Source organism: Anoplopoma fimbria, chromosome 19 (assembly GCF_027596085.1).
Source record: "Anoplopoma fimbria isolate UVic2021 breed Golden Eagle Sablefish chromosome 19, Afim_UVic_2022, whole genome shotgun sequence".
Lineage (NCBI taxonomy): Eukaryota > Metazoa > Chordata > Actinopteri > Perciformes > Anoplopomatidae > Anoplopoma > Anoplopoma fimbria.
In genome coordinates this window covers 25,970,365-25,983,639 of record NC_072467.1, presented here as the reverse complement: position 1 = coordinate 25,983,639, position 13,275 = coordinate 25,970,365, and the positions used below count along the sequence as shown (strand labels likewise).

The 13,275-nt window shown below is 40.5% G+C and overlaps 1 protein-coding gene across 1 annotated transcript; it reads left to right on the top strand.

The window, feature by feature from the left end:
* The first annotated feature begins 340 nt into the window (after window positions 1-340).
* On the top strand, window positions 341-12,973 carry wnt2 (wingless-type MMTV integration site family member 2). The gene is given in 6 exon segments (XM_054619285.1): window positions 341-423; window positions 1,215-1,435; window positions 5,158-5,435; window positions 6,233-6,497; window positions 12,770-12,782; window positions 12,784-12,973. Coding segments are annotated over 6 exon segments (1,050 nt in total).
* Window positions 12,974-13,275: the final 302 nt, after the last annotated feature.

Here is a 13,275-nt window from a genome sequence, read left to right as displayed (position 1 = left end):
CTGTCTGGTGTCAAACCAGCCTGAACAGATACTCTCAGACATCTCATTCCTGAGACGGGACTCTCTGCCCCCCCTCCTCCTGCAAAGCAATTTAAACCTGATAGCACATCATCTCCACTGGAGCTGCTCTCCTCTGCTCTCCTCTCCTCTCCACCATGGCTCTTACGCGCAGCCCTCCGTCCTCCTGCTGTCCTGTGATGAGACACTTTTTAATCCTTGATTAATATATGTTTTTATGGAGATTCAACAAGTTGTGGCTTCTCCTAATGTTTCATATTTTGCTCTTTCATTCGTGGAAGTGCTCCTTCCAGATCCATAGAAGGACCGACGTTTGGTTAATATGAACTTATTGCCGAGTGGAATATGTTTTTATTTATCTGCAGCAGTCTGCTGGCTGACGGCCGAGGTGGATGCGTCCTGGTGGTGAGTACCGTGAGTTTTATTGCTTTTTTTTTTATTTATTTTTTTACATCTTGCATGCAACCTGCAACCTGCAAACTCTCATGCACAAAATGCAGTTAAACGTTGTTTTAAATGAAGAAAATGTGATTTGCATGAACTTATCTGGAGTTTTGTTTCTCTCCTCTGTTTTGATAGTTCTTCATTTTTAATATGTAGCTCTTAATGTCTTAATTCAGTGAGATTGAGTGACTGACTGAATATTTGGACAGATACTTTTACAGGATTAAGTCATTTGATATCATTTCATTTCTCTTTATTTGCTGTCTTTTGGCTTTTTCTCGCAAAGCTTCTGTTTCCATTCCTCCAAACTTCACACGCCTGTGGTACCCGGAGGCTGTTTGCACAGATAATTTCCCCTAATTTCTTTATTTTCTCTTTCCTCTCACTGCTCTGGTCTTTCTCTCTAATAGCTAAAGGGGAAATCCCTGCAGCCTGCAAGTGTTCAAATTCCCTGCAAGTCTTTCGTCACCTTGTTCTGCAGGTACATGGGAGTGTGGACTTGTTAGGAGTGATTTCAACACAAAGTTGTTCAAGAAGACACCTTTTTGTTTCACCTTTCTATTTCTGACTACGTCTTCTTTACTGCAGCTACCTGGATGTAAAGAGCTTTCTTTAGGATCTGTCTATTACATAATCGAGAGAACTCAAATTGTTCATCCAGATGTTTTCACACATATTTCCCTTCCTTGAGTAATTCTTTAAAAAAGTTTTTTCCCACAGACATTCACACGTTCGACTCTATCCGTCTGCAGGTACATGGGCACGCTGGGCTCCCAGGTGATGTGCGACAACATCCCCGGTCTGGTGAACAAGCAGCGCCAGCTGTGCCGCCAGCACCCGAAGGTGATGCAGGCCATCGGGGCCGGCATGAAGGACTGGATCTCAGAGTGCCAGCACCAATTCAGAAACCACCGCTGGAACTGCAACACCACGGCCAGAGACCACAACCTGTTCGGACGCCTGCTGCTGCGAAGTGAGTGGAGGAGGAAACTGATTTACTTCAGCCTTTAAAAAAAAAAAAAAAAGTCCCAGTTTAAGCTAAATGTCCATCCTGCCTGCTGAAGTGTCCTTGAGCAAGTCAGTGGGAAGAGAACGTTTAAACAGGTTTTGGGGTTTTGAGGGATTTAAATTGAGAATCACATCCATCAGAGCTTATTTTTTTCTGTCAGCTGTTAAAAGTTCCGTTATTTCATATCATGTCCGTCTTAAATACCTGCCTCACTTTGTCTCCATGAATTATCGTTATGAAATTGAAGTTACATTCAATTAAATGTCCGTCGTTTAGCATTTAAAGGGATCTATTCGTGGAAATGGAACGTAATATTAAACAGGTGTGTTTTCTTACCTGAAAATAAGAATTGCAGTGTTTAAAACATTTGCTGTCATTCGCAGATATCCCACAAAATCTAATTGATATAATCCACATAATCATGAACCAGATGGCAAAAACCCACATGGAGGCAGATGGGTATGAACTTTCACCCAGGAGACCGCTGTTCGTGTCCTGTGTGTCACTTAACTTCCATACTTAGGAAACACCCCTTCAGTAGTTAGTTTAACCAAATTAACAATCTTTTCCTAAAACCAACCAAGTAGTTTTGTTGCCCAAATGCAGCTAAATTGTTTCCTGTAAAGACAGAAGTTTATTTTGAAAAGACGGTATGCATCTAACAAGCGGGAAATTGACACGTGTTACTGGACTTTCGTAGAAAAAACACATATGCAAAAACGTTACTTTTTGTGACCTTAGAATGAGTCGTTTTTAGCAACAAAACAAAGTGAGTTCTGTTCACGGCATTGGCAGCCATGTTTTCTACAGTAGCCCAGAAGGGACAATCCAAACACTGGTTCTAGATCAGGACCATTTGGGTTTTCACGTCGGCCACTTTAGGTCTACTTGGTGCTTGGCACACGGGAGACACACTGTCCCTTGTGATTAAATAATCCTTTATTATCTCTTTTGTAGTATTTTGGTTGGTTAATTCTCAAGTTGTGCTTGACAGTTGTCATTTATAAAAGTCCAATTTGATCAAATCTTACCATTTATTTGAAACTTGCAGGACTTTGTTGTAGGAAAACAACAATTGTTTGACTCAGTGTCGTGAGTATATCTTATTAACATACGATAACTTAAGTTAATAAATAAATAAATCAGCGTATCAGTATATATTTGTATCATTTTAGCCATATTATGTTCGTCCATAACGGTCACCCCCCCCTGCAGTAAATGAGATAAAGACGCAGAAAAGTACTTTATTCGTCAGACGATGACTTCAGGGGCCTCAAACACGACCAGGAATAGAAAGTTGGATTGTCTGTAATCATATCTGCTGGATTGTGTTTCCAGGTCATTGTGTTGCTGCTGGCACCTTTTTTCATTGGAACTGAATCTCTGCGGGATCAGTGAGTGTCACAGCTCACCGATCTGTTAACAGTAACAAACATGTTGTCTCAATTTAACGCTGACAAAACTAAACAATCATTCGGTTTTTTTTTTTTAAAAGTGTTGATTTACTGCGAGGCTTTATGGTGAAACGGATAGTTCCCTCAAAGATATGTTCCTCTTTTTTTCCTTCTCTCCACAGAAGGTTGGTTGGATCGCATTCCACACCTCGTCTCACTTTACAGTTGCACATTTATCACGTCGGAGCAGCCGACTGGTTTCTCCGTCAGGCTGTTCTCGTGTCGGGGGGGCTAACACGCTACGCAGTACTTTGTTGAAGTAATATTATGACTTCTGGTGTGAAGATTTAGTGCTGAAAAGATTTGTCAGTTGATCGGCATTGATCTTTTTCCTTTATGCTCCACAATGTTTTCTATTTTTAGCAGAATAGCCTCCAAGTACAACACTTTTAAGTTGTAGAAGTATTTGTATCTCATAACAGAGAACATACAGTAACACTGCTGAAATATTCTGAATTTACTCGTCAGATATTATAGATATTAAAGTTATAATATTGTCAGATTTAATAGCAGCCCCAGTTAAAAAGCACTCATCTGAAACAAAAGAAAAAAGATTTGCAGTTGCAGACAAACTATCAAAGCTTTTTTTTAATCTTTATTAAATTTACTAGAATTAGAAACACTTTTGATATTTGATTAAAGGTGCAAGCAAGTCATTTATCAAGTAAAAATACTTTATAAATACCATAAAAGTAAAGTAAATACTTCTTTTTATTTATTGTTTTTTGGTTTTGGAATGTTGGCTGAGAAAACAAATAATCTTTAGGATTTAAGGGAAACTGTCATTTTTCCATATTTTCTTACATTTGTTTAGATGAGAATTGGATAAAATAATACACAGATTATTTAATAGTGACAATAATTGGCTGCAGGTTTATTCAATTTATCATATCCGTATCATAACTAATGAAATATTACATTTCACTCTGTGTGATTCATATTTATCCTAATGATGTTTATGTCTCCGTTGTCTAATTACTCTCCTCTCAGCTCGTTAAGATGAGGAACAGTAGTCATTTTTACTTTTTCCCCCAAATAAAACTAATCCCTCCACTTTAAAGATCCACATCTCATCACCAGCACTCTTTTATCTTAATGATCATTTGCAGAAGAAGAGACTTCCCTAATTGAGCTTTTTCAAAGGCAACAGAACACTAAACATTTATATTTTTTTCGGCTTGAAAATAGACTTTTTATATGAAGAGTGTGACATTGAATCCTCCCAGACAGTAATGACTCAGCAGAATCAAGGACTTAAATGATTATTAAGCAGCTTGTGACAGATATTTTCTCCAAGCAGAAGCATCCCGTCACTAAAGGAATCGTTAAAACAAGTTGTAATCCTTTTTCAAAATGTTATGTCCAGTGGAGGATCATCAGGACCCGGCGGCCTGATGTTCCTCTCCCATGCCCTGAGATTTAACCTGCGAGGCGGATCCTTCGACTTAGTCCGTTTCATGTTGGGGGGGGCTCTAATCAGCCGTGTGGTATTCAGACCTCACACAGAATTACCCCTGCACACCGAGGCCCCCGTCAGAAGCTCCTTATTGTCAATGTCAGACGGCTAATTTCAAACAATTACACAAGAGTTATTCTTCCTCTCTGTCAGCGTTCTCCTCGTTAGCCTCGTTAGCAACTCAACTAAGCTGCAGTGAGATCACTAGATGTGTGTGTGTGTTGTAGTTATTTAATATTAGTTCTGATATCATACCTTGAGTTTTAACGCTGAAACCAAAAATGCGGTTTATTGACCCTCTTACTTTGAGAAAAAACATTTAAATTTGTTTTGACAAATAGTCTTTAATTGGTAAACTATCTAATCAGAGAATTCTTAAAGTATCACTCATGTCACCTCTTCTTCTGTTGTTTCATGTGCACCTTCCCTGGTAAATATAAAAATAAACATTCATATAAAATTGTCCTTTAAGTTGAAACATGGCTGTTTTTTTTAGATTCCTTGGAGTTGTAGAAATATTTATTTTGAAGGGAATCTTGTTAATCAAAGTAAAGATCATTTACAGTGTAGACCAGGTACCTTCTGGATTGACTTCTGCACATGAGACTGGACTGGAGTCTTGAGACTTGAATTTAACTATGAGATTTAATTTGCTTTAATCTTGACTTCCTAACTACACAAACAAACTTTAATATTAAAATCATTAATGCAAAACGTGTTTCATATAAAAAACATTCTCCTGTGCATGAAGATAAACGTCATCGTCTCCCCTTCAGGCAGCCGCGAGGTGGCCTTCATGTACGCCATCTCCTCGGCCGGCGTGGTCTACACGTTGGCTCGCGCCTGCAGCCAGGGCGAGCTGGACTCCTGCTCCTGTGACCCCAAGAAGAAGGGCTCGTCTCGGGACGCTAAGGGCTCTTTTGACTGGGGCGGCTGCAGCGACCACGTGGAGCACGCCATGCGCTTCAGCCAGGGCTTCGTGGACGCCAAGGAGAGGAAGGAGAGGGACGCACGGGCACTCATGAACCTGCACAACAACCGAGCCGGCAGGAAGGTGAGGAGGCACTGGTCATCTGAAACACCTGAAGGAATTACTTACTTTATTCTGAAAAAAAGTTAGAAATAGTTAAAGAATTCTATTTACCAAATTTGTTTTGGGAGTAAGTATTTTCTTTGAAAATATGGCAGAAATAGTTAAAGAATACTATTTACCAAATTTGTTTTGGAGAAGGTATTTTATTCTGAAAATATGGCAGAAATAGTTAAAGAATACTATTTACCAAATGTGTTTTTGTAGAAGGTATTTATTCTGAAATATTTTTAGAAATAGTTAAAGAATTGTATTTACCAAATTTGTTTTGGGAGTAAGGATTTTATTCTGAAAATATGGCAGAAATAGTTTAAAGAATACTATTTACCAAATGTGTTTTTTGAGAAGGTATTTTATTCTGAAAAATATGGCAGAAATAGTTAAAGAATTCTGTTTACCAAATTTGTTTTGGAGAAGGTATTTTATTCTGAAAAATATGGCAGAAATAGTTAAAGAATTCTGTTTACCAAATCTGTTTTTGGTGAAGGTATTTTATTCTGAAAAAAATTGAAGAAATTGTTAAAGAATACTTTTTACCAAATTTGTTTTTTGGAGAAGGTATTTTTTTCAGAAGAAAATGGCAGAAATAGTTAAATAATTTTATTCACCAAATGTGTTTTTGGAGAAGGTATTTTATTCTGGAAAAAATGGCAGAAATAGTTAAAGAATGTTTAGAATGAGGAGAAAATGTCTTTTCTGTTGTAGTTCATCACCAAACAATCTTCTCTGACCCGTCTCTTCCTGTCCTCCCTCCTCTCCAGGCCGTGAAGCGCTTCATGACTCTGCAGTGTAAATGTCACGGCGTCAGCGGCTCGTGCAGCGTGCGGACCTGCTGGCTCGCCATGGCCGACTTCAGACGCACCGGAGACCACCTACGCAAGAGGTACAACGGCGCCGTGCAGGTGGCCGTCAACCAGTACGGCACCGGGTTCACCGCCGCGCACGCACACTTCAAACAGCCCAGCAAGAACGACCTGGTGTACTCGGAGGACTCGCCGGACTACTGCATACGGGACCACGAGACAGGTACGCGACCTCTGACCTTTACACAACCACGGGTTCAGATTAGATGCATTCAACTCTCCAGTACGCAGATCAGGCGACATTTGGTTGAGAAGTAATTTTTAGTTTTTTTCAGTTTTATCCCAGTTTTAACTTCTTAAGTGTCTTTTTTTCACTTGAGATTTAAGATTTGAACTTTGTTATTTGTTTCCACCTCTTCTCACTTTGCCAAATGAACCAAACTAAAGATGTTAATGCTCCAGAGGAACTTCTCCCTATTCAGAGTATTCAGAGTAACAGACAGTAGATGGAGTTTGAGAAACAGACAGGAGTACCAACAGGTGGAGCAAAGAAGTGTACAGCTGTGGATGGATGCATCACCTAAAAAACATCAATATTAGTTTAAGTATTTGCTATTTTAAGAATATTTTCACTTCATTATCTCGCCAGCAGACAGACCTAAAGCCGTTATCTATGCTCTCTTCAAACCCACCAGACTCCTTTGACAAAAACACTAATTTAAGCTCGTCAAACACGGGAGTTCCTGATCTACCTCTGCCTCGATCTTATGTTTTTATCTTCGTGTGACTTTGGCGTTTTAAAAGCGGCTAAGTTCAAATTCACCAAACTCATACGATAAACACAAACAAACAAACTGATCGCGGCAGCGTTAAACCAGCAACTCTCTTCTCCTGCGAAGGTAGAACTATTGTTTTTGTCACTGGAGTCTGGTGTCTTTGAGGAGAGAGATAACAGCTACAAATGTTTAAATTATTCGTCGATAATGATTTGTTTTTGGTGCATCATCTTCCAGTGTTTGTTTGTTGCCGTATCGGTTTCACAGTAAGACTTAAGGTCACAGTGTAGGGTGGAGATGATATTTTACTCACTCAGATTGGACTTTGAAACTACTAGATTCTTCTGTTTCACGAGGGAATCAAAACAAGCGTAGCTAGTTGGTTTTTTTGAGGTTCAGTTCGCAATGAATCTCTTTCTCTTGTGTCACAACAGGGATTCTTATCAGCAGATTTCTCTGAATAATGAATATATTTTATTGTATAACTATGGAGGCAGTGTTGTTGTTTGTGTCGATCAAAAAAATTCCCGTATTTGAAGTGATTTAAACTCCAGAGTGAAGAAAGTAGATCTGCAGCTCCAGTGTCTTCTAATCCGTCACGCTATCTTTACAGAATCACAGCTTCAGGGCTGCAAAGTTTCTGCTAAGAGTTAAACATTATAAAGTGAATTTATGAAGTTAATTCTGTAGTTTTTTTAATTTGTACGGCTGGAAGAATTTTTGAATATTGCTGTGAAACGTGGAGAGAAATCTGTGTTTGTGAGGATTTGAACAGGACGAGCGAGTGTGAGAAGGAAAATGTTTGTGTATGAAAACTGTGTGAGAGAAAGAGAACTGTGTGTGTGTGTGTGTGTGTGTGTGTGTGTGTGTGTGTGTGTGTGTGTGTGTGTGTGGTGTGTGTGTGGCTCTGTCGGGCAGCAGATGATCCGTGACGATCGGGTGTCGGCCAGTTTAAGACCCATTACACACTTCTGTAGGGCTGAAACCTTAGAGCGCCACAGATCACCATAAATCACCACTAAACACACACCACACACACACACACACACACACACACACACACACACACACACACACACACACACACACACACACACACACACACACACACACACACACCTGAGGGCACGATTGGCCTGCAAAGAGAGGTTGGATCTCACAGCACCACAAAATACAATAGTTTACAGTGTGTTTTGTGTCAAAGTGAGACAATTCTTCAAAGTCTGGACACTTAAAATTAAATTTATATATAAAATAAGAAAAATGAAATACTTTTTAGCTTTTGTTAGTTTTTATTTCAAAAGTTGGCCTTTAAATGCAGTTAAATGTGCAGTTTGATAAGTGAAAGAATGCATTTATGTGCAAATATTGTCCTTTTTTATCTGTTTTTATGGCCCAAACTGAAGCAAAACGAGGTGTTTTTAGAACTTTAAGTGAAATAGAAAGTGATGGTCTGACTTATACTCACTGTAGGGTGTAACTCTGGCTCAAGGACGGTTGTGAGTCAGAGGAAACGTGGGATGTTTCCGTGAATCAAACCTGGGGTTGGTCTGTCATGGTGTCCTGTATTCATGTGTGAACGTTATCAGACACCGTCACGCTTCTTATTCAGGAGCTCAGAGTTTTATGACCTTTAAAAAGAGTCTTAACGTTAACCTGCTGTTTAACCCGTCAGAGGACTGCTTTTAATCAAGACGCTTCATGACTGGAAGATAAAAGCAATTTTTATTTATGAGTTTTGAAGTTGATTCCTGATCTTTTTGGGCTTTTCAGGTGTTTAATGTAACATATCTTAAACTGAAGTCATGTGATCTCAGAGAGGGTCTATTTGGTGACGAGTCATTTCATTTGTGGAATGTTTTTACATTAATGTGCACGTCTGGAGTTGATTGAAACAGTTGATTAGTTGATGGACAGAAAAAGAAACCAGGTAGTATTTAACCCTTTGCTAAGTCCCGCCCCTGGAACGCAGACTGGCCAATCATAGCGTAGCATCAACTAGCTCCGACAGCTCTGCTCCATAAACTGTTAATCGTCTCACTTCAATCAGTGACTGAACTCCATCTTTGTTTTGACCAACTTCCTGTTACTCCTGTTACCTAAAAGTTTAATATTTATTTGCAATATTAGTAGTTTCTATAATATTGATACTCTAGTGTATTGAGGAGATATTTCCATACCATTCAGATTTCTTTTCTCCCACCCCGACTACTAACCTCCTGATGGACCTCTGGAGGTCTCAGGGCCCCATTCAGGGAACAAGCAGAGGCTTCACAGCAGACATGACGGCTTTCTGTGCTGTGTACATGTAAGCAGGGTGAGGTAACACACACACACACACACACACACACACACACACACACACACACACACACAAAACACACACACATATTTAAAACACACACAGCGTTCACCCTCGGGCCTCTCATGAGAACTTAACTCGCTCTCTAAAGACCCGAGTCCTCTGGGACACACACAGAGACAGAGGCACGAACTGTACGGTGAATCATCCTCACACACACACACACACACACACACACACACACACACACACACACACACACACACACACACACACACACACACACACACACATATAAAGCGTTCAGTCTTGAAACACACACTCTTGTTCTTTCTCCCGTTGCACAAACACACACTAAAAAAAACCTTTAAAAGACATGCAAACTCACCCTCAATCATTCTGAATAACACACAGACTGAATCCAATCTGTCACACACACACACACACACACACACACACACACACACACACACACACACACACACACACACACACACACACACACACACACACACAGATAGCGAGGCCCCTCTGCGCCTCTTTTTAAAGTGTGAAATCAATTTCCCTCGGCCCCGGAGAGGCTCAGGTGCTAAACTCATCTCTCGGCGCCCCCTCATCTTAATTCAATAAGCAGACGTGAGGAGAAACTCCGGCCGTGATGTCATCCCTCAGGAGAGGCGGGGCTTCGATTCGTGCCCAGACATATTATTACCTGGCGACGGTGCATGGAGCGGGAAAAAAAAAAGCAGAATGTAAACACGAGCAAATTCCAGAACGGTGTTTGGAGATGGCACTTGAAGCCGGCGCATCATTTTCAAACCTTTTATTTATACAGAAGAAGTCAGCTGAACACACACATGTTCTCCTTCAGCGACACTTCACAGACAGACAGAAAAAAACGTCTTATGAAACTCAGCAGACCTTACATTCAAACATCTGCAAGGTGGTGACAGAATTAGAAAAGAATGCAGAGTTAGCTTTGTTTTGTTTTCCATCTATTTTCATCTTTCATTGTTCCAGTTCTGACAAGTGAAGCCAACGCTGAAGTGTCTTAAAGCTGCATTCTCTCTCCTGTCCATCAGGGGGCGACTCCTCTGGTTGTATAGAAGTCTATGAGAAAATGACTCTACTTCTCTCTTGATTTATTCCCTCAGTAAACATTGTAAACATGAGTTTATGGTCTCAATCTCTAGTTTCAAGTCTTCTTCAATACAGCATGATGTTCATTTAGTAAATGATGCTCCATTTAGAGTCAAACAGACCATAAAGCAGGGGATGCTTTAGGGCGGGGCTTACTGTGATTGACAGGTCTCTAGTCACTCCCCCTCCTACTTCCAACTAAATTGTTTCCTATAAGGAGGGAAGTTTATTTTGAAAATACCGTCGCATCTAACGAGCAGAAATTGGCACGACGTTGTGGGACTTTTGCAGGAAAACGCAAGAAAAATAAGGAATAACTTTCTACGTTAGATATCATATGAACAGTTGTCTGGTTTCAATTCTACATTTATTGTATTGTTACAGTTTGTTGTGTGTTTTTTGTTGTTGTTGAGCAAACAGACATAAAAAAATCAGCCTGAATGTTTGAGGTGTAGCTGTTCCTTCAGTTCTTATAAAACACCTGAAGACACAGATACAGTAGAGAAGTGTGTGTGTGTGTGTGTGTGTGTGTGTGTGTGTGTGTGTGTGTGTGTGTGTGTGTGTGTGTGTGTGTGTGTGTGTGTGTGTGTGTGTGTGTCCTGTGAAATGAACAGCTGATGAAGAGAGTGGGTTCAGGCTGAAGGCTCCTGTCATCGATCTCTCATCTCTCCTCCGTCGTTCATCGTCTCCTCTGTGGCGTCAACGCCGCGCTCCCATTGGCTCTTCATGACTAATGCGGCTACTCTGATTGGACGCGTTTAGAGTCACTGAGTTAAAGGGGAGCTTATGGCTTTACATCTGCAGTTATTTCCCAAGATGCTTCTCACCTTCTTGAGCGTTTGATGATTGTGAGTGTGAGGAAATGTGTTTCTTGTATTTAGTGAGTAAACTTTATGTTCGTTCATTAGATTCTGATGCTGCTGTGAGATGATTCGGCCTCAAGACGCATTTAAATTAATCTGATCTCAAACTTCAGTCAGGACGTTATGTTTAGGAAGAAAATATTTAAATGTGCGTTAAGATTTTAACTCCCATATAATAAGAAAAGTGATCCTACTGTAACACATAAAACATGTTTTTTTGTTGTTTTAAACAGATTTTTGCCCCCATCATTATGAAAAATATGGAAAAAATATATATTATATATAATATAATATGAACTAATTCAGTTAGGATATATCAAAAACAAATGTTACTGAAAACATTTAAAAAAAAACATTTTCTTAAATATGCCTAAAAGTATTTTTGTATTGTTTTCTGTACCATTAATGTTTTGTGATAAATAAGGACTTTTATTTTACTTCTGAACTGAAATGAGTCTTTTATTAATTCGTAGTGGAAGAAGGTTTTAATTCCCTCACCAGTATTTATTTATGATTTGCCATATTTTGGGGACATTTTAGTTTAACATGATCAAAGTCATCATTCAGCAGATTAATATGAGTAAAGATAAAAAGGAAATAAATATAGTTTATTTTTTTATCCGTTCTCAGGTGTTAAATTAAATCTCGTATTTCTCATGCTGACGACTCTGAACTAAAACATGTTCTGTTCTTCAAGAAGCTGCTGAAGGTTCAAACATCAGAGAGAGAGAGAGAGAGAAAGAGTGAGAACGTACAAATGTGAAGCTGATTCTGTTAAAGAGTTTATGTTTATTTAATATCTAGAAATAGATCCTTGAGTTTATTTTTTTTCACCTATTTAAAAACAAAAAAACAGCAGAAAACTGAACTAAAGAGCAAGTTACTAAAGTGAAATATTATAAATGAATTCTGATAAAAATGGAACAAAAAATACTCACTGACTTCCCTCTCTCTTCTCCTCCTCTCCTCCTCTTTCACTCCCTCTTCTCTCTCCCTCTCTCCCCCGTCCTCCCTCTCTCCCTCCTCTCTCTCTCTCTCTCTCCTTCCTTTCTCTCTCTCTCCCTCTTTCTCTCCTTCTCTCCTTCCTTCTCTCTCCTTCTCTCTCTCCCTCTCTCCTCCCCTCCTTCTCCTCTCTCTCTCTCCTCCTTCCTCTTTCTCTCTCTCTCCCTCTCTCTCACCTTCCTCTCTCTCCCTCCTTCTCTCCTCCCTTCCTTCCTCCCTCCTCTCTCTCCTCCTTCCTTCTTCCTCTCCTTCCTCCCTTCTCTCTCCCTCCTCTCTCTCTCCTCGCTCTCCCTTTCTCGCTCTCCCTCCTTCCACTCTCTCCTTCCCTCTTTCTCCCTCTCTCCCCTCCTCCTCCCTCTCTCTCTCTCTCCCTCCTTATCTCTCTCCTCTCTCTCTCTCCCCCCCTCCACAGGGTCTATGGGTACGGGGGCGTGTCTGTAACCGGACGTCCCGCGGCGTGGACGGCTGTGAGGTCATGTGCTGCGGTCGAGGCTACGACACGTCTCGGGTCAGTCGGAGCTCAAAGTGTGAGTGTAAGTTCCACTGGTGCTGCGCCGTGCGCTGCCGCGACTGTCACCAGCAGGTGGACGTGCACACCTGTAAGGACCAGACGTGAGCGGACACCGGAGACCGCTGGTATGAGACCAGCAGGCGGACTGGACCACCGGGTACAAACCACCAAAGATCAGCTGTCAATCAAACAGAAGGTAGTGTGAGGTTTGAGAACTGTAGCTGGAGCGCTTCATCTTTGTTCATTGACCCCTCACTGCGTTACCATGGAGACCACACTGTCACTAACCACACCCCATGAAGAAATATTAAGAGAGAATCAGACAGAAGAGCTTCAGGTTGTTTTCATCAACATGTTGTGGATCGAATCCCTTCACAGTAGTGAGAACATTTATTTTAGAAACTTAT